Source organism: Lissotriton vulgaris, chromosome 3_1 (genome assembly GCF_964263255.1).
Source record: "Lissotriton vulgaris chromosome 3_1, aLisVul1.2, whole genome shotgun sequence".
NCBI lineage: Eukaryota > Metazoa > Chordata > Amphibia > Caudata > Salamandridae > Lissotriton > Lissotriton vulgaris.
In genome coordinates, this window is record NC_141689.1 from 1033075566 (window position 1) to 1033102358 (window position 26793).

The following is a 26793-nucleotide window of genomic DNA, read 5'->3' on the forward strand; positions in this document are numbered from 1 at the left end:
CACTCGCGTCTGTCACGCAGCCCGGAATACTGCCAATCACCAACATGTAATCATGAGGCTTGGTTGCACCAGTGGATGAGAAAGAGACAGAGATGCATGGGCAAATCTGCTTCATCAGCTTGAGACTTTTTAATACAAAAACTGATAAAGACATTGACTAACTCATGAGACCTTTTAAGAGAACTACACCCAAGACTTATCCTTGCCTAAATCCTAGTATAATGGGGGCGGTAATAGCAGGAGCTTAGCAATGGTGGGAAGGAAGATGGTTACCAGGGAAGCAAGTGGAAGTGTAGCGCCTAACGGTTAAAGTACAATTTATGACAACTATGTATGAGACATTAATAGGATTGTGTAGTAGTTACTTTGTTTTATTAGGATAATCCCCGTTGTGAGCAGTATGTTGTTGTGTTTGTTCTGTGATAGTTAAGTTCTTAACTCTGAGCACTTTACCTCCACAATACCTACCTGTGCATGCCTCTGACTGCTTACCCTCACTTCCTTTAGAGGCATGTTTGGAAATGATTGTACTTGGCCCACTGTGCAGAGCCATAGTGGCCAGATATTAAGACACAGTCTCAACCACCATAGTTGGGACCCAGTAGCCCATCTACCCTGTGGCCTACCAAGGAGATCTTACAAATGCTGGCAGCCATTTCATTTTTTGGAAAAGAATTGCGCCTGACACAAGTTTAATCCTCATCACCAAAAATATGAAACATATTTTAATTCAATACAACCATAGCATATCTACGTTCCACAAAGTATATAAAAAAAGATGTTTTACTTTCCATTTAAATGGGTACTCCAACATTCTTTAATAAATAAGTGACTCTCTGCCCATACCACCAGAGACTTTTTTGGTGCTGGTAAGATTAAATATAATCTGTAAAAGAGCCGAATCCGCTTGTGGTCTCATGCATCGTTAAACTAGGATGTTTGCTATGGTAGTGTAGCAAGTCTGAAGGCCCAGATAAGGCTAATCCTTGCACTATTCTTAGTGTGAGGATTGGATTCATCTAAATCTCCCAAACATACCAAATTCAACAACAGCAGCCCACTTGCATCACGTTTAATGTAGAGGGTGTTGTTTATGATTTCACAGCTTAGGTCCAGGTGTTTAAAGATGGGATACCATAAACATCTGGAACAATGGCGCCATGATGATATAAAGTGACTGGCTCATATATTTAAAACAAGGATTGGCTGATCACATATGTCTGGGTTTAGTGTGATAATGTGTGCAGTGTAAGCAAATCAAAGAAAGACAGACCAACAAAAAGCAGTTTATATTAAATGCTCTTTCCCATTCCCTGATATTGTTTTTTATTGAAAATAAAGGTTGAATGGTGAGGGAGCCTTCATTGTAGACCTTTTTGGTTTCTTTGACATAGAAAGAAAGGAAAAACTATAGTGAAGGCACCTTCCCCACTGACGTTCTCTAGGAAAAGAGGACTGTATTTCAATGTAAGGAGCCCTCAATATCTTTTTCTGGGGAAAAAAAGAAAGAAAGCAAAAAAATACCCGACTAGGGCAATTAAAATTAGATACCAAGGAAGAGAAGAGCATACAAGGCAAAAGTGAATGGAGAAGGAGGAACTTGAGCGCATGGTGGGGTACGGGGATGACCAGCATATGGCAAAAACGGAGGCTTTGTAGGAAGGAAAGCAAGAGAGTGGCAACTGGGGTTGTCAAAAAGCCAGAGGGGAGCAGAGTGAAGTACCAGAGGGACAAACAAGAGTTGATGGTGAGTGGTTGGTGGTGGGCATGGTCGAGGAAAGGCACAGAGGGAATGGATAGAGGGCTGAGAGGGAAAAAGTGAGATGCTACCAGCAGGTCAGATGTAAAGTAGTCCCTCAATCAGGTCAATATAAGCACAAGAGTGGAGACTGAAGTATACACCCTAACAGCTATCAACATTACCTGAGAATTAAATACTGGACTGGACTGAGCCAATATGTTATTGACAACGCATGAAAGAAGCTGGTCAAAGTAAGTCAGTGGGCAAAAGGACAGACCAAAGCCCATTATATATTTGTCAGGAATAGGTCAGTTACACAGCAGAGCTGTCAATATCCAGACCTAAACATAAATTTGAGATTCTCCTTAACTTATATTTTCCTAAATAACTCGATGCACTTTAGTTGAATCTTCAACTCACAACTATATGCCTTTTAATAATTAAGCCAAACTTAATATTTTTAAAGTGGCTTTAATAGTGATCAAGATTGGTCATTAATGTACCGTTAGCAAAACCCAACACCTAAAGTTAAAAGAGTACTGCACTTTAAACATGAAGTCTTCCTTGAAAGGTCTAACAGCTCACCTCCTAAATATACCTAGGGGTCTTTTCCTGTTGATCACCTGTTGATTCCTTGTTATCTTCATGGGATTCCATGTTAGCTGATAAACTCTGTCTCTTCTCTAACTTTATTAATTTCTTGACCTATCCTAATCAAACGCTATACCAACAACTAACTCCTTATTAATGTCTCTGAAAAACATACCATCACAACTTCATCTCCTGTAATGCCTATAAGCAAACATTAGAAATAATGCTCTCTACAAATGCTACCTTCTTTAATCGCTAACCCTAACTAATGTCAGAGAAGTCTGTGGTGATACAACTCGCATGCTGTTGCATTCATATATAAATTTTTCTTTTAGGTCACTGTTAGTTACCATCTAAGATTACATAAGTTTTATACTCGTAAGTTGCCGCTGCTCTACCTGCTACATCTTACATTGAGAACTTTTATTATTATGCAGTGATAAAAGCCTGCTATTACACTCCAAGTGTCTCCACTCATATGGCTATACCAGGTTCATTGTTATATTCTTGTCATTTACGGTTACACCAAGCTCACTGCTACTTCTTTAGGTCTAGGAACCAAATGTACTAATGTTTATGCTATGAATCATATCCCAGTGTTTTTTCTCTGTTTTGACACCATGTGTCCTCCTTTGAATCCGCTGCTCCGGCTGGTCAGCCCCTTGAGGCCTCTATTGTTTTTCTTTGTTGCGGTTTGATGGGGGGGGGGGGTGAGTGAGTTATGATTGGGATGTTGGGTGTCTAAGAACTTGGTTGTTAAGATAATCACCACCTTTTTGCTATTCATTATATTCAATATAGTCTCCCCAACCCTTCTGTTTCTGCTGCATTTTTATGATTTTATCTCCACTTTCCTCTCTCCCCCCTCCCCATATCTCTACCCTTCCCCCGTATGGAAACCTTACTAAATAACTGATTTCAACTAGATACTAGCCTCAGACTACTCAAATTCAAGTCTATAGTACCTCCGATACCATGTAATTCTGTGAAAGTCCTTTCCCTAAACACTAGGGGTCTCAACCATCCAGGTAAAAACAATAAAATATCAGATTACTGACATTAACTAAAAGGTATTATTCTCCTCCAGGGGGAAACAGGGGTTTAAGTAGGCAGTTTTTCGAGGTTCAGGACTGTTCTTACTCCTGAGCATTTAAAAAAAAAACAAGCATTTGTAAAGCCACATGGTCATTTCTTTTTGAGAGCTATTGGCTTTGCCAGTGTCTTTTAGACATATTGCAGAGTGCAACAGGTAAAGTTAGTCAAAAAGTGCTAAGACGTCGCCAGCACTACCGCTGTGTCATGGGCTTTATTTCATGTGGTGGGTGAGATGGGCAGACAAGGATGGCAGAAGGAGGTGAGGGTATGGGCAAGCAATGACAACTGGGAGGGGTGGTGGGGCAGGAGGCTGCAAAACAGAGAGAGTGGGTGGGAGGATGATGATGGAACACAGAGAGGGCATATATGTCAACAGTTCAGAAGAGGAAAGTGGGAGATTTTGAGAAAAAAAATGGGGGGAATGTAGTCCCCATCGGCTTCTACTGAAGTAGAGGCAATTTCAGAAAGTTATTTTTGTTTTAGAAATATTGGGTCAATTGCCTGAATCATGTCTATTGGTATGTATGAGAAGGTGTGCTAGAGAGAGGAAAGAAGCAACTTAGAAAAGTGGTGGGTCAGAGCGGAAGAAGAAATGGTACCTCAATCACAGCACGAATATCGGACGAACACTAATCAAGATGAAGCAAGCTGTGCTTTGTCCATGCTCCACAAAAAGAAAAGGAAGTGACGCATGACATGTGCTGGCCAATTTGGAGGCAGCAAAGAACAGTGACAATGAAGCCAATGAATTGTAAGCAATGGGCGAGCTCTAAGCCCTTCATTGTAAACAATACTCTTTGCCGCAACAGCACATGCACTGTAGGCATGACAGTGAAAGGGAAACAGCTCATAACTATATTTACCAAAGATGACATACATATATACATCATTAAAATATATATGCCCCTACCTGTGATGACCCTTAGTTTTGAATTGGCCTTAGTGAATAACAATTTCTGAACTACCCTAAGATAGCGACTTCATAGTAGGAGATGATTTCAGTCTCCTGTGGGATGTGATGTTAGGTAGAATATCGTCTTGTAGATACAAACTGAGCAAAGCAGATAACCAAATGCTTGTCCCTACAAAGTAAATGACTTCACTGATATTTGACATCTACGCAATCCCACTGTTAGTGAGTTCACATTTTATTCACACCCTTACAATAGATAGCCTCGGACTGATTACCTACTGCCTACAAATAACTTATTAGTCTCACAGACATCAAACTGTAAGATCAAACCAATAGAGGTTGTGAACATGCATGTATTTCTCTATAAATAAACATCACCAACCCTCAAGCTCAAGCCAACCTCTGGAGAATGAATGAGGAGATCTTAGAAGACCTTAATGCAAAAGAGATTATTAACCTCACCATCAATCATTTCTTTGAATAAAAATAAAACATATGACCTTTCTTCAAAAATGAGTTGGGACACCATAAAGTTGACTATTGGATGGGTAATAATTGACACCAAGGCAAAGAAAAATAAGGCTTATGGGCCAGATGTACGACCATTGGATTTTGCGACTCCCAATTTGCGACAAATTGCGAGTCGCAATTTGTGAGTCGCAAAATCCAATGTACAACAGTGTCTCAGACACTGTTTGAGATTCCCAATGGGGTCGCACATTGCATGCCTCATGAATATTAATGAGGCTGTCGCAATTTGCGACCCAATTGGAAATGGCTGCCACTCCCAGGGATGGTGGCCTGCTGGGATCAGCAAACCACCATGTCTGGGACTGCTTTGTCAATACAGCAATTAAACAAAAAAAAAAATGCAGCCTGGTTTCCTAAATTCCTTCCACGCGGGGCTAATTCCCCCGCGGTGCGGGGGGAGGGGCCGCGCACGGTCCCGCGGTGCTCGTGACGAGCCCAGCTCGTCATGCTGCACAGTGGAGCTGTGCTCATGAAGAGCTGGGCTCGTCCCCACTCCGCCCACTCCCATAGAACGCCCGCACAGGTGGGGAATTAGCCCTGAGTGGACCTTCCGCGGCAGTTATGGCGAGCTCAGCTCATCATGAGCACAGCTCCAATTTGCCTCATGACGAGCTGAGCTCGTCATAAGCATGCAAGGGGTTAAAGAAAAATGGGATGCATTTAAAAAATAAAAATTTAACTTTTCATTTTCATTTTTTAAGGGCAGACAGTGGTCCCTTAGACCACTGCCTGCTCTTAAAAAACATTAGTGCATGCATTCCTAAAGGGGAGGGGTCCCCTGCGAGTGCCTTACCATCTTTCTGAGAAGGGTGGTAATCTGTGAGTGTTTTGAGACCGCAATTACAGTAACAAAAGATTCATACATGGGTTATGGACTCGCTATTAGGAAGGGACTCCCTTGGCACGCCGCTTCCTAATAGCGAGTCGCTAACCCTATTTTGCCAGTTGATTAGTGACTCATAAAATGGGGTTAGTAAATTGGGCTAACCTATTCTGTGGTCACAAAGGGGCCAAAATCCCCATTGTAACCACAAAAAACGGTCATTCCTCTGGCCCTAAACCTTTGGGTTAACTCTCTTGAGGCCTTGATAAAATAAAAAACCTACAGAATTAATTATTATGCTCCCATGATGCTGAAGTCACACATAGAAAAAGACCTTAAAATACGGATACAACAAAATTCACAATGCGCGAGGACACAAGTGGGTGAAAAACCTTAAATCCAAAAACAATCTCAGACTAAACAAGACAAGAAGCTCCCTTGCTAAATTTCTTAAACACGAAATAAGACCACAAATATCACTGTTGTTAAAGACATAACCGGTAAAACCTAAACAAATACAATAAAGATCCTGGGTGCCTTCCACACCTATTATTCCGATACAGTCCCAGAGACCAACCTAAAATAGAGCTCTGCCGAAAATACTTGAGCAACTTGAATTTGCCTGAGCTAAATTAAGTCACAAACAAACCCTCAAACAAAATATTAGCTAAAACACAAATCACTAAAGCATTGCAATCATTGAGTGCCAGTAAAGGCCCTGGACCTGAAGGCTTACATGTATGGCTTTACAAATCTTACCAACATGCAATATAAGCCCACTTTGAAGAACTTATTCTATTTTTTGGAGAGGCAGGTAAAATTGAGGGGACTGCTGTTAATGCCGCATTGTTTTTAATTCATAAAGAAGGGATAGAACTGAAAACAGAGGCATATTTTGCCACCATCTTGAAAGGAGGAAATGTTCCACTAAAGGGTAGTGGAAAACAAGAATATTACTTAAAAAAACATACTAATTGGAATTATTTATAGTATGTAACGAATTTAAGTGGCTAATCATCAGCATTATCCATGCAATACTCTGCAGTTTTTAAGTTAAAACTGCCTACTACCTCACGAATTAGTGATGCCACCCGCAATATTATTTGTCTTCCTTACTCACTTTGCATGCAGTAATGTCGACTATTACTGCTTCCCATTACATTGTACTTTTATTGCTTTCCTGTTGTAATTAACCAAGTCATTCTCGTCAACTCATAAAAATTGTTTGAAAAGAAAAACAAAGTCCCACATAGGTAGTTACATTTGTAAAGTAAAATTGGATGCTTGAATTTTAAAAGCTTTGCCAACTGACCTGGTATTGCACTTAAGAAGCACAACTTTACCCCCTCAGTTTAAATTCATCAGAATGTTAAATAACAGATGGAATATTTAGGAGGAAATCTCTCAACACATATACCTCAGATAGTCCATTATTGCCTTAGAGCCCGAGATAGCAGGCTCTCCTGGTCATTCAAGGCCGCTTTGGCTCAGTGGGCCTTTAATGGCCGGTAGAACCCGCTACAGAGGACTCTAAGGCTATACGACATTCCACCTTTAGAGGGCAGAATGTTCCCATTTGTAAAAACAAAGGTCTTTCAGAGCCCGAGGGGATTGAAAACCCCTCGGGCTGCCAGAGGCCTTTGTTCATAACAACAGCTGTGAAATGAAAAAAACACTGGAACGTTACTCTCTAAGCTTCTACCGGCCAGTAGAAGCCCCAAGTACTCCATTGTCTGCAATGAAGCGCTCACCATTCTAATTAATGTTCTAATATAGCCTTAGAGCCCAGCCTATCTGGCTCTACCGGCCATTAAAGGCCCGCTCCTGCATTAAAGGCCCGAGCCTAAGGCAAGTGCCTTCATCAAGGGAGCGGGCATTTAATGGTTGGAAGAGCCTGCTGGTAGGGCTCTAACGCTATTAGATAATTCCGCTTCCGGTGTGCAGAATGTTCTAATTACTAAAAACAAAGGCCTCTCGCAAGCCAGAGGGGTTTAAATCCCCTTGGGCTCTGAGAGGCCTTTGTTTACAGCAGCAGCTGTGAACAAAAACAACATTGGAATGTTGCTTTGTGGGCTTCTACCAGCCAGCAGAAGCACAGAGCACTCTATTGTGTTCAATGGAGTGCTCCACATTCCAATGTTCTAAACATTGTTATATCACATCATGACATTTTTTGTTTAATGCTTTACACCACCAGAGGGTCAATTCAAGTGCTATAGGGTAAACAGTCATGGGGGGAATTAGAGAAGGAAGGAAGGAGGGTGAGGGGGCATAGTTACATGGAGTGCCTAAGAGATAAAATGGAAGGAAGGAAGGATCAGACGACTGATGACAAAGGATTTATGGAAGGGGGTCATTATGATATTGAGCTGTCATTTGACTACTTCGCATTTGCATAGATGTTTTCACTCGGAATTGATCATCTGCAAATTCATCGTCCTCGTCAGGATGATAAGCTGAGTTGTATTTTTCTGCACTCAAGGCTTGCTGGACTCAAAACTGTGAGCTGTGTAACAATCAAGACTTAAGAACTAAGATCACAATTGAAACAACCAACGGGAATATTAGGTAAAGGATGCACTGCCCTTGTCTGCATCCTGGTGCACCTTCAACATAGTGTGCCAACACCAGACCTGGTCAGTGCTCCCTATTACAATTAATGCACTGAGCTTACGGCAGCCGCAAACTTCAGCCTGCCCCGGAGGAAAGGTCCCAGGGATCCTTCCTAGATATCACACACTTGAAAAGCACCTACAGTGGTGTAACAATAGCCCCCACAGCCCTAGTGGTGTTGGGAAGCCCCCGATATCCAAACTGCTCCCTCAAGCACTGTGCACGGGCGACGGCTCCTGACTGGGTCTGCAGCATGATGGGACCCCTCCATATAATTTTTAGGGGGGTGCCCTCAAGTTTCGTTTACTCCACTGGGCACCCGGCATAGCTGCCTGCAGTGTGAAAGACGGACCTGCTGATTCAATCAAGAGGACCGGGCTTTTGAAGCAGCTGGTTCGTCTTTCACATTCCAGACAGCCATGCTGATGCCCCTTCAAAGGTGCGGTATCTGCAAAGAATCCCAGGGATCCTCATTCCTTACTTTCAAGGTTCGCTCTTTGGGCTGCACTTACTCCGTGCCACCTTTTTGTGGTGCACAGTCATTGTGCCCTTTGCAGCTCCTTTTCTCTGCACCCATAGCTAAAATTTGCCATGGGTGCAGAGGCAAAGTGTTTCTTCAATTGCATGGAGCAATACCCTATTAAGATGGAGCAGTGCTGCATGTGCACTGACGCAATCTGTAATATCGAAGACGATACGCAACCGTCTTCAGCCCTTTCTGTAATACTAGAGTACATCAGCGGCTCAAAAAGCTGGCATGCACACCCATTGCAGCCTATGGACTGTTTCTGTTATACATCCCTGAAGCGCAAGTCAGAGCAGTTGCTCTAATCTTTGCCTGCCACTCTGCTCCCATTGTCAAAGTCTATGAGACTGGAGGGAAAGTTCTGTCCCATGTAAATGAGGGCTGAAGCTGGGTGGTGACCGGGCAGATGCTAGATATGAGCTGTGTGGCAAGGTCTGTCTGTGTCTGATTGAATTCCACCAAGAAGTATCTTCCTTGCTGAGAAGAACCTTTACAGCACAATTATGGCATGATCTGCATATACGCTGTTCTCTGCCCACCGCATTGCACAGTAGCTTGCAACAGTTATATGGGAAAAATGCAGAAGGTATTCCTCTCCCTTAACTGCCTAAAATGGAACATCTGTGAAGTGATAGATGCTTCCCTGAGTGTTTCCCTTCTCTTGCTTAAGATGTACCAGAGTGGGGGAATGCCATGACCCCCCTGCAACCCATCATGAACGTCGATTCACCAAAACGCCAGGGAAAGTCGAAGTGGCATTGTACAACCTTTAAACCTACTGACATCACAGGAAGGGACATCATTAGACCCATGACTCCAAATCTTCTGAGAAAGTGGCGTCACCTGACCGTAATCCTGATGAAATCATGATGATTGCTTTTGCTGAAGCTACAAAAGAGAAACATGTCTATTTTAGATATCACCTATATTAGTGAGCTGGCATGATCTTTGAAAGCGGTGAGGTGCCCTCAATGGTTGTGAACGAGCAAAGCAAGTGAGCCAGACTTCCTCAGGGGGTTGCTTGAGGGATTCTCCCCGAGAAACACTTACAAAAAAGGTGCTCAACTAGCACATTTTAAAGCAAAATATTTGCAAACATTTCCTAAAAATTCATAGGCTCTGAAAGTGCACTCATTACATTTGCAAGTCCTTTCCTGGCATGTAAAGTCAATGAAACCTGAGGCTTCTCAGGAGTTGACCTCATTTCTTTTTTCAAAATGTTCTATTGGTGCTCCTGTATGTCAGAAATCACCTCCTTTGTGTCATGTTCAGCATTTTGTCCTGGGTCATGGGTGTTACATTAGGCCTAACATTTCATACAATATGCCAGTGGCAGACGTTTGCTTTTTGATGCCACCCATATGCCATGAGTGATACTTGTGTGAAAATTACCTGTAGGATGTCAGGGTCAGCATTTTGTCATGATTACACCTGTCCCGTAAGCCATAGTTATCCTCCCTTTTGACAATTATTACCTTTGATGTGCTACTAACATGTTGCCCTGGTGCCTCTCTACTAAGAACTGCCCCAAAAACGTTCTCACGTATGCCAGCACCAGCATTATTCTGCTGCCTCATATCCCAATACCAGTATTTTATCCTGTGTGCCCATTATGCCAACAATTACATTTATTAAGCGAGTGCCAGAATTTTTGCATAGATGTCTCTATAAGCCAAACATTACCTTGAGTATGCCAGGACATCACATTAAGCACACTCACAGTTACTCACTCGCACTCATTCTTACTCAATGATTTATTTGCATTCATTTGCACTCATTCTTACAATCTCTTGCCCATTCTTGCTCATTCATGTCTACTTCTTCTTAATTTGACTCACTTATACTTTCCCACTCACAACCCCTTGCACTCACTGTTACTCTGACTTCCTTATTCTCACAGTCTCTCACTTATTCTCACCCATTATTTTACACTCACACACATTCACTGTTACTCCCAGTCACACATAATTTATCACTCAATCGCTCACTTGCACTCACTCATTCTTACTTATGCTCACTAACTCTGACTCACTTAGTCTCACTCACAGTTACTCACTCATTGCCACTCTGTCTCTCTCATTCTCACTCACACTCACTTACACACCCTCACACTCATTTATTCTCACCCACTTTTCACTCATTTGCAGTCACTTTTACTCATTCTCACTCACTCTGACTCACTCATCCTCACTTACTGACACCACATTTCACTTATTGTCACTCACTACCTGTCTCTGACTCTCCTTCACCTTCAGTCACACACACATGTTCGCACAGATACACAAGCTCACATATACACACACTGTGGCTCTCGCGCAAACACTCTCATCCAAAAGAAAGCACAAAATATAGATAGCTGCCAGTGAAGGTCTTGTTGCAGCATTTTTTGTTTTATTACAGGAATAGTGATTAATATATTAGTCACTATTCCTGCAATAAAAAGAATGGGCAGAAAACAAGAAGGTTGGAGCCACAGACAGCCAGACTGGCGAGCTAGCCCTGTGTTCTAGTCACTGGTTTTCCCATGCGAGTTCAGGGGTCGCAAAGGCAGTGCCAGGAGCCACAAGGAGGAAGCCATGGGCCACAACTGTGACCCCTAAATGATGTCCATGTTCCGCATGCACAAAGGGTTGCAGCACACAGTCAATCCCTCCTGTACTGAAACCATTGATCACTTGCTCCTCCCCTGAAAAGCATAATGCAAGCCAATTCTCTTTCATTCTAATAAAGGAGGGTTTCTTCCTGACGTGCATTCGATGGCTTGTAAGCTTTTGAATAACATATTGAGTGCTCAAACTGCAACAGCACAATATGCTTTTCAGGTTTTGTTTAATCTGTAAATCTTTTCTCTTACATCATGTACTGCTAACTGAGATTCATATCGAAGTTACTTTAGCAGTGGCCCACTTACATTTAGTTATCCTGCCACAAACTCAAAACTCTAATCCATGGAACTGAGGTTATTTCTTAAGAAGGGGAAGCTACTGAGTTGAGTTGCAAGAGGACAACTGCACATTAGCAGCTTCTTGGTGAAAAGGTGGAATTCCATTTTATGCATCAATTAACTGTGCATATGCAAGATGGACTGGGTCCTACTGGCATGCTTTGTTAAATACTGCATTCTAGTCTTTTTTTCAGATGTGTTGGTCCTCCTGGCATAGCCATGTGCTTGAGGTGACAGATAGGCCTTCAGACTAATATGTTTAGGCTAGCAGACTGTACAGGTATGCTGTGCAGTGGTGATTTGACAAGAACCTTGCAATTGGAGCAACAAAGGTCTGTTTGCACTGCCTCATGAACTGCCCCGAATTTCATTTGGTATACGGTGATTCTGTATTCCTAACCCAGTGGGTAACCTAATACCTCTTTTTATGTCGCTGTATTACTTGACCGTGTAATGTGGAGCACTCTATGTCCAACTAGATACGGGAGTGAATTAGAGAAGTATCATCAAGATAACCAGCCCTACGCTTACTATATATGCCAGAAAATTGCCTTCTGATCCTGCTTGGCCATATACTTTGAGTTAGAGCCTCCCCCCAGCTTTGTCTCTAAGGAAGCAAGCAGGGTGCTATAACTTTAAGAGTTAATAGAACTTTGCTACAATAGAATGTTTGTGTTCTGACCTGATGTAAGGTTCCTTTGAAATGTTGTTGCTGCTAAGCTGTCCGCCAGGGAGCACTCTGGAGGTCCTGTTTGAGTAAACTTTTGAAAAGAAGAACTGCATCCTGCTTTTATGACAGCAGAGGGCGTGCAATACACCCAGTTGGGAGCCACCCCCTTTTGGGTACTGTTCCTATTATCTTTCTCCTATTTCTAAGCAGGTAAGGTCCATTTCCTAGGAACCAAGTTCTGTGCTGTTGTAAGCCATTTGCTTAGAACGCACAATTTAGCATTACTCAGTTTTAGGCTTTTTCAAACTCTTGTACAATAGGATCTCACTGAGCATTAGGTCTAGGGGATTTTCAACCTGCAAAAGTATTCTCTTGAATTAAGAGGCGAGTGTGTAGATCTTCTCAGGGACTGAGTTGATTGGATGCATGCAACAGAGTATCCTGTGGTGAACCCATCTGCAACTGTTTCAACTCCAGCCTGTTGCGGGCCACTGAGCAGATACATTTCTTACCACGTTTACTGTTACAGACCTGAGAGATGGGAAGATGTCTTCCAGGGAAAAGCTGTTTCACATTTGTGCAAACAAAGCAACCATTAGCACTATTTTATTAGTTCTCAGATGACTTCAAAGTACCCTGTTATTAGGAACTTTACTGGCTGCCCCGTGACTTTAATGTGAATCGGGATTAACCAGTAATGTAGTTGTTGATCTTAAGTCCGATCCACAGCGGTGTTTTTGCTTGCCTTCCTCCATATTGTTTTTTATGCCTCATATTTGGATACATATTCAGAAGTACCAGCATTGCAAATTATACATTTATTCTATTAATTGACCATAAATGCACATTTACCATTTCTGTTTAACACACTAGAACCTGATTTGGCCCTTGCTCCCTAAAAACAGTTGGTAATTCCCACTTTAACAACACGTATACAATACACCTTTTCAGGAGGAAAATATGAGCCCCCCCCCCCCAAAAAAAAAAAACCCCTGCAGAAATTAAACCAGTTGCCTGAAGGTTATCTTTGCATTAGTTGTTCTTTTCAGTGAACTATTTCATCCTATAAAATTGTCACTTTTCAGTAAGTTATAAGGGTACAAAGAAGGTTCCCCTATCGCCCTATGGATTTCTCAGCCTCATTGACAGATGGGTTTTATCCTCCACACATCTATTTCCCTGACTGGTGTACATTTAAATACTGATGTGGTTCTTTCTTGGAGAAAAGCTATGTTTTCCTTACCACAAAGGCAAGGAATCCTTTGCTTATGTGAAAAGCTATCTTCACATTTAATCCTATTAAATATGGTGATTTGCTCTCTAATCCCCCCCTCCCCGTTTGTCAATTCTCTTTGTAACTTCACACATTTTCTCAAGACAAGACAGTCTAAAAATGTTAATAAAACATAAAGAGTTCACACAAAATATCAAGAGTACACATTCATCAATTTTATCAAAACAATGCAGTTTAAATAACAGGAGTATGGGAGCAGCAGTATTTTTAACCTAGAGCAAGTCTACGCGGGAGTTGGGCTTTATGGTGTGTGTAATTTGAAGATTAATTCTTGGTGGTTGATACCAAACTGATGTATCTAAGCAATGTATTTGTAAAAACAATATACTACTGAATAAAACATGCAGTTGACATCAGATAAAGTGATTAATGGCATTAAGAGGAGACAAAGTGCCAGATGTACAAATATCAGGTCGCATAATACTGGTCGAAAATTGAGACTAGTAAAGCATTTTAAAAACCAACCTATGTACTAGTAGGAACATTCTTAAAAATACAAGATGTAGTGGGTCGCAATCCTACCTCATGATAAGACTCATGAAGTTGCAAATTGCAACTCACTGTGAATGGAGGCCAACCCCATCACAGGGATGGAGGTCTGCTGGGACGTGCAGACCACTATATCTGTGACTGCTTTGAAAGAAAGCAAACTTTAAAAAAATACAGACTATTTTTCTCAAAGAAAACAGGGCTGGGTGAAAAACAGTGTTTTTCTTTTTTTAAAGTTTGTTCAAGATTTGGCAATGCTCAACTGTGCCACTAGTATGGCTATTGATGAAAGGAGCAGTTAAAGTTAAGATCACTGTCCCCATATAATCTGGAGTCTATTGACCTTTGTAAGCATTTTTGCTGAATAATCTTGTTGAATGATGCACAATCATTGTGATATCAAGCAACTTAAAAACCTGTTAGAGATGGTGACTCCTGTGGGGTGTATGGACAAGAAGCTAGGAAACACAACGTCCTGTGTTGCCTGTAACCTTATCTGACTTCTTGGTGCCTTTAACCATGGAGCGGCACTTAACCCCTCTCCTCCAATTTACTCTGCTGAACACAATAATAATTACCTGCGTACCTGTAGAGATTAACCTGAAGGATGTAAGGACACAAACAGTAAAAGTGTGGCTTGGGAGCAAGTGGTGATAGTAATGCTTTGGTTGTAGCTGATTTGAGGTCCAGGGAGCCTTTGTCTGTCATTGAAGACAGACACACTTGGCTGTCGATGCTCATGAGGAGAATGAGCGGAACATTTATAGTTTGAGAGACCACTAGATCATAGATATACCAATCTATTCCCATGAAATATTCTGCATTTCTTCTCAAATCCCCATGTATCCCTTCTCATTGCACATTTCTTCATTTGTATCAAAGAAAGTCATTCCAGAAAGAGAACTGAACAGAAAAGGATTATTCCAGAATGGCTGGGGACTGAGTAAGTACGGAATGCCATTGACCTACTCCATCTGCCAATAAAGGGTGCAGCCAATGCCATCCTGTTATAGGGTAAAAGCAAAAACACTGTCATGTCCTTTAGGTTAGTCCCATCATGTACATATCGATTACATACGTTGTGTCCCATCCACATGACATAATGGTCCTACACAGGTGGCCTTTTACCTAGTAGCTTACTTCTGTCTCTCCGTCATAAGGCTCTTGGTACCCTATCTTTCTCCCTGTACCTGACGTACATAAACATGTCCCCAGTCACAGCAGATTTATTCTGTATAAGGGTCACCACTTTTTTCATCCGTGGCCAACCACCAGCTGTGCATGATCATGTTTCTTTAGAACAGGATTAGTGAATGTTTTCAAAGCATGATTCTAGAAGAAACCCTGTAGTGACCACTTTAGTATAAAAGACCCTCACTCCCCCTTACAGAAAAGAGGAGAATTCCTTACAGGCTGGACCGAGATTCTGCAGGCTAATTCTTCGATAAGCAGAGACATAACATCCCTTGGGGGGTGCCATCCTCGACGCAGAGACGGGGTCCTTCATTCAGAACCATCAGGTGAGGGGCTAGCACTTCCCCAGGGGATTCTTGGCTCCATTTGGATCCATCCTGACGTTTACATACACAGGCTTCACCTACATATCTAGGCTAGGTAGATTTAGGTAGGCTATGCATCGTAGGAGTACTCCAATGCTATTGTTTTATATAATCTGTTTGTGGTCATCTTATTAGCACTATAGTAGAAATATATCTACTTTTTTTACGATATTGGTGCTAGCGATCACATGTGACTGTTCCTGTCTATTGATTGCCACAGCTAGTATGTTTCAAACCAGACTGACGCTTATCCAATAAATACTTATGGAAACGGTCCCGATTGTCATTCTATGTGTACTCTGAGAAAAGTAAGCATAAGTGACTGAGCGAAAGATACCGTATTGTTTTCAACGATACCTGAGGAATCAGGTTTGTCATTTTCAGTGGTTGCCAGAAACAACATTCCCCACTGCATAATACAGGGGGGTGGTAGTGGCATCATATAGCTAGCTGGTCAAATGGCTGACTCATCCTGTGGGGTTGTCCAGAGTCTGTCTGCACACCAAGCCCTCAGTTTAGGTCATCCAAAATGTGCAGGTCCTGGTGGTACCTAGGAACTACACAACAACACGTAGAGCAGTGTTGAATGTCAATTATGAGGTAGGTCCAGAAAAAGATTTATTATAGGCCACGACTTTGAATTGTCCATTTTTCAATTACTCAAAATTGGAACAGTGAGTTACTGCCACTTCTACTTGCCCTTACTATGAAACCCTTCCCTTTTGCAGTGCATGAGATTCAAGGTATCCGCTTCAAGTACTATCAGTATAAAATGGCTCTTTTGCAGAGAATGTCCTGTTGTATTTGCGAAACCCAGTTACCAATGTTCTTGGCAGATTGAAAAGGTTGGTGCATTCAGGGTTTTTGGTTAATCATTCAAAGACATGTACAATTGTTTCTAGAGTGTTTAATTTTGAGGAAATGCAAAGCAAGTACCAAATTATGGTTTGGAAGGAAAAGGTCAAATACTGGTGAGTCTGAAATCCCAGAGAAATCCAACATTATATCATAAATACTATCAATTATGGCTTACAGATAGTGGTGAGAAAAGGCTGAGACAGAGGTAAAAGTCAGGGCCAGACATTAACTTGCTTCAATGAAGAGAAGAAAGCGTATTCCCTTTATTAACCTTTCAAGTAGGAATCTTTCAGGCCAAGAACTTAAAGTTTTGAAGCAAGACCTCTCATTTATACCATTTAAAAAACATAATACTTTCAAATTATATGTAGAGATGTATCGCCTTTTCTATAAAGTTAGACTGAAAAAATATTTTATGAAAACTAGCAAAACGCCATCATAATGTCTCAGGTTTAAGACCTCCGGCAACCTTTTTCGTATCTCTAAAAGAAGTAGGTCATAAAGTAGGAGTTTTTGGAAAGATTGTAGCAAGAAAGTTGGAAAAGATTATCAAGAAACAACTATGGGTAGATGTGAATCTATCAAAAGAAGAGAGAGGAGCTTTGACTACCCTGAAAGAGTATGACACAGTAATAATAAGGAACCTGGATAAAGGTGGAGGCATTGTTTTGTATGGCTCCTTAGGTTACAAGCAAAGGATAAAACATTTTCTAACAGATGATGAAGAGTGTCATGATACTGAGGTCCTTTACATAATTATTTCCTAACGGACAGCAATCAAGGCAGTTACTGAGTTCCTAATAGAAAGTGGTTTGCCTTGTGGGGTATTCCTTGAATTCATTATTAAAGCTCTTGAACTTAAGGGCATGGAAAATGTTTGTTATTTTCAATTTCCAGTTTTATATCCAGTGTAAAATGATAAGCATGGGGGTTACTTGTGCTCTCAGTATTGCAAATGTATATATTTCTACATAATCACAACAAAGCCACTTTGAGAATGTACATAATTGGTTGTGTTTTATTAACAATATTTTCATTATATGAAAGCTAAAGAAAAACGCTGGAAATGTCTTTGTCTTGGCTAAACATGGATGATTTAAATGTAAGGTTCACCTACCTCATCAGCACAAAAGAAGTATCATTCTTGGACATTCAAATATTAGACAGGACCGGCTTGTTAGCAATAGAAATATAAGGTAAACCAATGTATAGGCATTTATATAGCGCACTACTTACCCGTAGGGTCCCAAGGCGCTTCGATTGCTGCGAAACCCTTCCTGGCTTCCCTGAGAGATGGTCCCTTAATGGGTATCTCCAGGGTGAGACCAGGCATCCCCGGCGGTCTGGTGGGGCCGTTAGTGAAGATGAGGCAAGCTAACGCCCAGAGTTGCCGAGTGTGATCGCTGATCAGAGTGGGCACCGAGGCGAGAGAATTATTGAGTCCGCTGACCCTGGTCCAGAAACCTGCCGCGCCGGGAATCGAACCCTGGTCCCGGGCCGTCCTCTGCTCTCGGGTCTGCCGCCTCTAACCAGTGAGCCACACTACTTCACCTGACTATAATACAATGTTACATATTGACAGTTGCCCTCCAAAAAAAGTCAGAAAGAGGGACTACGGTACAGCTTCATTTATATAAATGATTATCAGATAAATGCTAAGAAAGTGAAAGAAACAGTTTAGCAGGGGTTAGGCTAAATAACTGGTATGCTATTCTTTAAAGTAAACTCAATAGAATAATAGAGAAGCTGTCCTTGAGAGTAGTGAGAAAAATACAAAGGAGGGTATTCTGTTTCATCGCCTATTCTAGTTGGACAAATACGTTGAAAAACTACTTTAACTGAAATTGGCAAGTTTGGATACATACTCTAAGAATGTACTAAAAAAACTCTGCTTTGAAGAGGCATAGAAACATTAGAGATCAAGTAGTGCACACATATAATTATCCAAAAGGCGTGATGAACCAAAACAGAATATTTGCACTCCTCTGAAAAAGTACACTTCTTGTGTGGAAGCTACCAAGCATATGTCTCTACTTCTTAGACAAGAGAATTTTTGTTTGGTGGCTGTTAAAATCAAGCTATAAGAAAAGACAGACGCAGACCTGGCTACTCACACTGTGCCACAGTGTGTCACACGATTTTGTCTCCCTTCACACGGTCACTCGGTAACGAGCCGAAATCACATGGTGGTACACAACGCGAGCTGGAAACCACTGCAGAGACTGAATTATCAGCTCGTCTTTTGAGGCTGCAGGCAGGGGATGTCTATTAAGGGGTGTAAAAAAACTCCAGGATATCACTAGCAGCCATAACAACTTTTTGTTTTTTCTCATTTTGTTTATGTAAGGAGGAGGTCGATAGGGGTTGGGGACAGTTCTCAGCATGAATCCCTGCTCCCCCTCAAAGGCCATGTCCCCTCAAACAACAAATTTTGTTCTTAAGTTGTCAAGTCTTCAAACTTTAGATTGAAAAATTACATTTGCAATGTCAGTGTAACTAATGGTACATGAGTAAGACTAGGATCGAGGCCTGATTTTGAGTATTAGTAACATAGATGCGCCAATAAAAAGAATGTGTGGTCAGCACCATTAGTGAAATACTATAGTACAGTGGAACACGATGGCTCTGAATTGAAATGGGTCATCTTAGAAACAATTTCCTAGAAAAAGGAAGATTTCTCCAGGAAGGAGGATCTGAGTACATAATGGATTTTCTAACTAAAAAGTGAGAAAGGGGGTTACCAAAGGAATTCAAAATAGAAGGAAATGGTTTATTTTTGTGCTTGTATTCTGCAACTCTTTTTTCTTTGCATTTGAAGCACCAGCAATTTACTGAGACTATAGTCCAGCTCAAATGTAATTTTTCTGTTTCTTGGGAGAAAAATGTTTGAAATTGAAATGATTTAGAAAATTGGATAATGTACAAGGTAAGTGAGGTGTTTATTAAGGGTTCCAGCTTACTTAAAGCCCCTTTTTGAATATATAAAGTACCTCCATGGTGAAATGGTTAAAATATGTTCACTATGCCCAGTAGCAAAATCGAGGGCTAGAGTTCCTAGAATATGCATAGCTAGAATAGACCTCATGGTAATAATTGAGTTACCAATTAATTTAAATAGCACACTTTGTGGGTTCTGTAAATCACTTGTACCGCTTACGATTTGATTCAAGATGACACTGAATAGCAATGTTGAACTGAGTATTTGAATCACCTGAAGTTTGGCCAAGATATGTTAAGTTCAGTAGCGTCATAATTTCCTTGAGCCAAAATGCAGTATTGACATATTTTAAGATAGTCCCACCAAGACGATAATTGTAACAAGCATTAAAAATGCAATAGTTCTCGCCTTTGATTAAGTTAAAGCCATTTGCTTTGCTATACAATATCATTAGCAAAGAAAATGGCTTTAACTTAATCAAAGGTGAGACCTATTGCATTTTCAATGCCTGTTTTATTGGAGCTGTTGCGGTGGTGGTTTTTCCCTTTTTTGGAGACTGTTTTGGGGATGTGGAGTGCAAGATTATTACTTCAGAATCCTTTGGGCAAAGTTCTGTATCCTGGTCTGGCATTCCGATCCTGGTTCTCTTGGGAGCCTGTTTCTTCTCCTGGCCTGGTCTACCCCTATTTTGCCCGACCGCATTGATTGGACTCTGGCTTACCTGATCAGGCTTTTTGCAGGCTGTCCCACTCAGCATGAGGGATCTCATGGCCAATCCAACAGGTCACCAAGCATGAGGTCCTGGCGGGGAATTAACCACATGAGGACTGTACAACACAGAGGGGGCTGTCCTGCCCTGGGGTCGCCTTCTTCCCGGGAGCCATCTGTAGACCCAAGAGTGCCTTATACAAAGCAGCTTACCCGTGGAGACATGAGCACCCCAGTAGTTGCCCTCCATCTCCCCCCTCTACTCAGAAACTCCAGACTTATCTTCACCACTATTAGAACTTGGGGAGTGGGGCTTTTTGCTGATGTTTCAAGTTTGTCACCAAAGTGCTATCCCCTGCTCAGTTGCCTCTGGGCACCAATTCCTGCCCTGATGCAGATCGTGTGGTGTGAGAGCTCCAGTCAAAAAGCAACCCAGAGTCTCTTTAAGAAGCACCGCCGAGGACAAGGCGGACGTCATCTCCCATTACAGTCCGATTAGCAGCAAACCCAGGGAACGAACGCACCATAATGAACCTGTCAACATGAGTTTGGCAATTGCCATCATTATTGGCAAATAGATTCTTTTTTCTGCCTAGACAATCTTGGGCCCTTAACAACAATTAAAAGAACTGGATATTTCCCATGCACTGGACCTCTACATTTACTAGTTACATAGCTACCAACAGAAATTAAAACAAGCGCAGTCCGCTTGCTTCAAGAAATCATCTCTGGACTTACATTTAAATGATGTACGACGGGATCAAAATACAGCAGCAAGCACGATCAGCTTTCATTCCGTTCGTCGCAAAACAATTTCTTGTCTTTATGGGGCCATGTATTTGAAACACATGGCCCCATAAAGATAAGAAAGCTTTTGTGGCAAACGGAAATCAGAAGAGCCCGTCCAAGTGAGCCGTCAAAGAGAGAAAAGTCTACGTCAGGAAAAGCTCTTTCCCAATGGCTGGCCACGGTGACGCCGGCTAATAGGAAAGAGGGGCGGGGCTGAAAGCCAGATACTAAAAGCCCTCTAAATCATTAAAGCTCGCCCGCGAGACTTCGCATGTGCGCAGCCCACGCCAGCCGAGACCTAAAAAACACGTACATATGAATTTATAGTTGGAGCATTGGGATGTCCTTTTATTTGGGGAATAGTTGTAAGAGCTAAAGGAGAACGTAAAATATTGATGCAGGTGTGCATGTGAATGGAGGCTACTTTGTGAATGATGTAAATTTAAATTATATTTATACTTATTGAAGTATGTATTTTGTTAATAGAAGATACTACCTAAAAAACAAACTTCAATGGTATATACCGGGAAGATCATTAAGGTCAGGCACTAAATCATACCTAGCTCAGCCTCGTATTCGAACCTTGTGCAACGAGGGCCGCTGCATTTCATACCTTACCCCTATGCTATGGAAAAAATTACCTGTACACATTTCCTCCATAGCTGATCACAAATGTTTCCGCACAAAACTTAAAACCTGGCTTTTCCCCAGTAAGCTAATTAGTCCCGGATTGCTGTCTGTTCTATCGTCCTTTCGTTGCTTGTGCCTTGAGACCTCAGGGTGAGATGTGCGCTATACAAGAATGTTTGACATTGACATTGAAAGTGTTGTTTGATATATGCTGTAGTTAGAGCTATAATCAGAAAAAAATATGCAAATGGCTAAAGCCCTTTGGAGATTTAGGAGACAGTAAAATGTAGCAAGAACTGTCCTTTTTGGAAGGAAACACTACATAGGTGTTTTAGCTAGATATGATTCCCCCCAGACCTGTACTAGACAAGTGATTGCCTTTTTTTAGACTGAGCTTGTTTTTCTGATTATTGTCCCCTGCTATCCTTGAGTATTCTCATCATCAAGGTCAGCAATGTGGATGAAAAGGTCTGCATGAGCACTTTCCGCCCCACCCACTTATTTAAAAATATATTTTTTTCGGGTTTATCGATGTGCTCCCATTAACTTTTTAGGTTCTGTCCAGTCTTGCCACATCAGTATACCTTGAGACCAATTATGTTGTTTTACCAAAAGAAATGCACACACATTATCAAGCCAAAAAATGACCTTGTATATATATGTGTGTGTGTGTGTCTGTGTGTGCTTGCATGAAGTGTGTGTTGTAGGCACTGCCTATCATGGTGTAATCCTGGCACAATGGTGGTAGTTCTTGGCAACTTGTGAGCATTCAATGGATAATGTGCCTTTTCCAAATGCCGACCCTAGTAGCCAAATGGGGAATTCATGGGCAACTTGATAAGGCTTTGGCCTTATCAAAGCCTTATGCTAAAATAATGACCTGTGCACAATGGTGGTAATTATGAACAACTTATGCATGACATGTTGAACACCCATTGTGAAAGTTTTACCTTAGTATAAAGGTGGCCATTTCTAGCATATTGTGAGTATCCATGGTATGATGGTACCTATCTCCAGCATAATGCTAGTCTTGATAGAATGGTGACCGTTTATGGCATATGCTATGTATCAATTGCGCCATGATGCCTACCCATGGTATAATGCCGGTTCCGACTGTATGGTGTCAGCATATTATGGGCATCCATACCATACACACATGCTAAAATGAAGCCCTATGTACCAATCATATTTTTTAGAATACAATACATTTCAAACTGGCTCAGGAAAAAGAGAACCAAGTGTGTGTGTGTGTGTGTGTGTATATATATATATATATATATATATATATATATATATATATATATATATATATATATATATCTGATGTGTAATTCAGAGTACAAACTTTGCCACCCTCTTTCCAAATGCCTGGAGATTTACGAATTTGCCAGTGCCAGTTGTTTTGAAGTAACATTTGGCTGGTAAGGCGAAACCTATATTCCTTTAGTAAATGCTTGTTTGACTTTGCGACTTTAGCACATTAGACGTGCTTACACTCCTCTCGTATCATATTTTGGTAGAAAAAAATCTAGGTGGCGTTTCTCCTGGCGAAGCAAAGGATTTGTTTGTGCGCCAATAAATTTGAGTTGCAAAGCCCGTGCTATCCTTTTAGCAATAGTTCTTACTTGTAATATACGTGTTAATATTAGAACCAGAAACTACATTATTTATTATTAAACCAGGCATTTGGAAGTATATGGGTATTTTTCATGCACACCCTTCAATCAGGCCTACAGCTTCAAAAGATTCGGAAGAGGCAGCCAGAACTCCCAGGAAGGTTCACATGGAACCTTTTATTTAAAGCAATAGACGTTTTAAGCATCAGTAATAAACTTATCTTTGATGTCGAATAGCGCTACGAACATCCCGATCGAAAGGAAAGCCATTACAAGATGGCAGCAATTTCTTTCATGATGATTATTATCGATAAAACCGCTGCTGCCAGATGCGTACGTGAGCTTTTCTCTACTCGTTCTGTCGGGGTCACGGAGAAGTCTGTGGGACATGGAAGGGCGAGCACTGATGTGTTTTGAAATGTAAACCAGATCAGTATCCGCTCTTGGGCACGTCTCTTGTGCACTGGTGGTTTCGAAGTAAGCTAAACAATATTTCGAAATGTCTGCGGCCTCATTAACTAGGAATGAAAACAAATGTGTCTCTGAAGTCCTGGGTATCTTCTAGGATTACAGAATCTTTTTTTTATTGCAGGATCCCAGATTTAATGCAGAAGTCGACCAAATCACAGGCTACAGGACCCAGAGCATTCTGTGCATGCCTATCAAGAACCATCGGGACGAGGCAAGTTGAATGGCTACTTTTTTTCAAATTAAATATGTAGGTTAAGTCTGTTTCGTGTATTAAGCAAGCACTCTTTACTCTGCAGTTATGAAGTAAATATTGTTGGTAAAATAGAACGTTTGATTGGGCGTGTGTCTCTTTCATTTTCTATATTTTGGACGGAGAGAGAAATTCCACAAATTATGTAATTCGCACATAGGGGACGAGAGGAACATTGCAGGTTATGCTGTGTCTTGCTTCTGGAATCCAGGCTACAATAGGATTTTATTGTTATGGCCTTGACATTAAGACAGTAGTCACCCATGTTAAACAGAGAATCACTTTTGTTTGAATCAAACACTCAACAGAGCCTAGAACTCTGCTTGTTAGCTGCTGCCTGGGAGGATCCCTTTGGGTGGAACCCAAAACCCAACAGTGTTCAGAGCTGGAACCCAAACCGCACAGAGTTTAGTGCTGGAACCAAAAGCCTTAAGAGTGTAGAGGTAAGGTGGAACCCACAACCCAACATAGTTTATAGTGCTGGAACCAAAACCCCAACGTGTGTAGAGCTGGAACCCAAAACCCAACAGAGTGTGGAGCTGGAACCCAAAACCCAACAGCTGTTGCTTCTGGGGGAACTGCATTCTGCAGGTAATTCTAGCTGTTGTGGCAAGGATCTTGGGTTTTGTAATGTAGTGCTTTATGGGTCATGCAGGCACTTTTTAACTGTATCCTTTCCTCATATGGGAGTCAGTTTAGGGCTTTAAGATCTGGGGAGGTGTGATTTTTTTCTTTTTGATCCCGTGATGAGCATGGTAGCAGCATTGAGAGTGGCCCTTAGTGGTGGCATCTTGAATCTAGGAAGACCACAAAGTGTTGCACTACCATAGTCCAATATGGGAATGTCTAGGGCCTGGACCAGTGATTTAAAGTCATTCCGAGGAGGGAAGGGTTTTAATTTCCTTAAAATGTTCATTTGGTAGTTAGATTTTTTTTATAGTGGTACTGATGTGCTCCTGCATGTTCGTGTTCCTGTCAAGTGTTATTCCTAGAGCTCTTGTACAATCTTTAATGCGCTGTACTCAGTTAAGAGCTGTTAGCTGATATATCTGTAGCTCAATATCGGGCGAGTGATTGAGTGGGACAATTAGGAGGAATCCCGTTTTGATTGCATTAAGTTTTAAGTGGTTGCAGGTTAGCCATTTTTGGGTTTTAGAAGGGTTATGTTGAGGGGCCTAAATTCTTCTGAAGAATAGATTTTTAGGCACAATTGGATGTCATCCACATACATGTGATAGTGGGTGTAGGAGGAATTCAAGATTTTGGCTAGAGGCACCATGAAAAAGGTTGAAGAGCATAGGTGAGAGAGAGGGCCCTTGTAGGGTGCCTAAAACGACCAGTTTGGCATTGGAAAGGAACTGGTTAACTTTCATTCTTTGAGCTCTGTTGTGGAGAAATGAGGTGAACCAAGGAGACTGTTATGTTTAACCATATCGAACGCAGATACTTCTAGGAGGATTAGAAGGCAGGATTTGTTCTAATTCTAAATTATTACTAAGTCATCCACTATGTGATTTGGTGATGTGGCCTCAACGGAAGCTGGATTGTAATTGGTCGAGAAGTTGGAAATGATCTATGGTATTGCAAAGTTGAAACTGAATGCGTTTGTCATTGAGTTTTGCAAAAGTTGGAATGTTGGAAATAGGGTGGAAGTTGTTGGTATCCGAGCGATCAGCAGTGGTTTTTTTCAGAATAGGGGTTACCTGCCCTAATTTTAGTCAGTCCAAGATAGTGCCTTGCTGAACTGAGGCGTTCCCTATCTTGGTCCAAAGTGGGAGCAAAGAGGATTTGATCTCCTTAAAGATATTCAATGGTAATGGATCAATAAAGTGGATCATTAAAGTGGATTCAGGGTTTAAATTTTGTGAGGATGTTGTGAATCTTGTTTTCACTGAGACTTTTGAATGTATTCCAGGAGGCATTGTTTTTGGGGATGTGCCCCATGAGACCAGGTGGCTCAGCTATTCGTGAGGGAGGGAGGCTTGTAGGTGGCATAACCGGCAGGAGCTCCCTTGCTATCTGCAGGTCATTTTCAATTGTTTCCATCTTTCCCAGGAAGAAGGAGGCACATTCCTCGCAGTGTGTCAGCAAATTATACTCCTGTATAGCTGGATTGGTTCAATATTTGTTTGTTGTTTAGTCAGTTCAAAGAGTTTTTTAGGTCAGTTTTTGGCTGGAACTAGCTGGGTTCTAAAGAACATTGCTTTCAAACTTTTGATGCATTTATTATTGGTGTTCCTCACCGTTCTTAATTGTTTTAGGTGTTGGATGGATGGAGAGAATCTCCATGCTCATTCACCCAGTCTTTCTGCGTTTAGACTGGCATTGAATCATGGTTTTGATTCTTTGGTGGATATTCTTTTTAGTTGTAAGGGCGCAATCGAGGCAACGATGTTCAGTACGCATTGTAGTGATCTGAAAGGATATGGATGTCTATCATGTCTACCTGTGGGGGGGGGTTAGGATGTTGTTGCTGAGGGAAGTCAGATCATTTTGGTTTATATTCCGCTTGTTTCTTTTCCATATGTTTGGTTTCTTTAGTTGAGCCTATTTTGTACTCACAGTGATGAAGTATCGAATTGTCTGGGCTTCCTCCTTTGTTCAGTGGGCCTGGGCTGGCCCATCCCTGGTACAATGTGACCGCTCAATGATGAATGCAAATCCTTCAACCCCACCCCTTTCCTGCTCAAGAGTTGAGTGAAGCACTGTTAATTGCTCCCTTTGTGTGGGGCGGCCTTTGTTTC

At 41.5% G+C, this 26793-nt stretch overlaps 1 protein-coding gene across 10 annotated transcripts in view; it reads left to right on the forward strand.

Annotated features, from left to right (window-relative positions):
- The window catches only part of PDE5A (phosphodiesterase 5A), a 783446-nt gene that overhangs the window by 185795 nt on the left and 570858 nt on the right, over positions 1 to 26793 (forward strand). For all 10 annotated transcript variants that reach the window (XM_086961429.1, XM_086961430.1, XM_086961428.1 and 7 more), the window contains exon 3: positions 23921 to 24010. In XM_086961429.1, coding sequence (XP_086817555.1) covers positions 23921 to 24010 — 90 coding nt within the window. The remainder of the gene's footprint in view (positions 1 to 23920; positions 24011 to 26793) is intronic.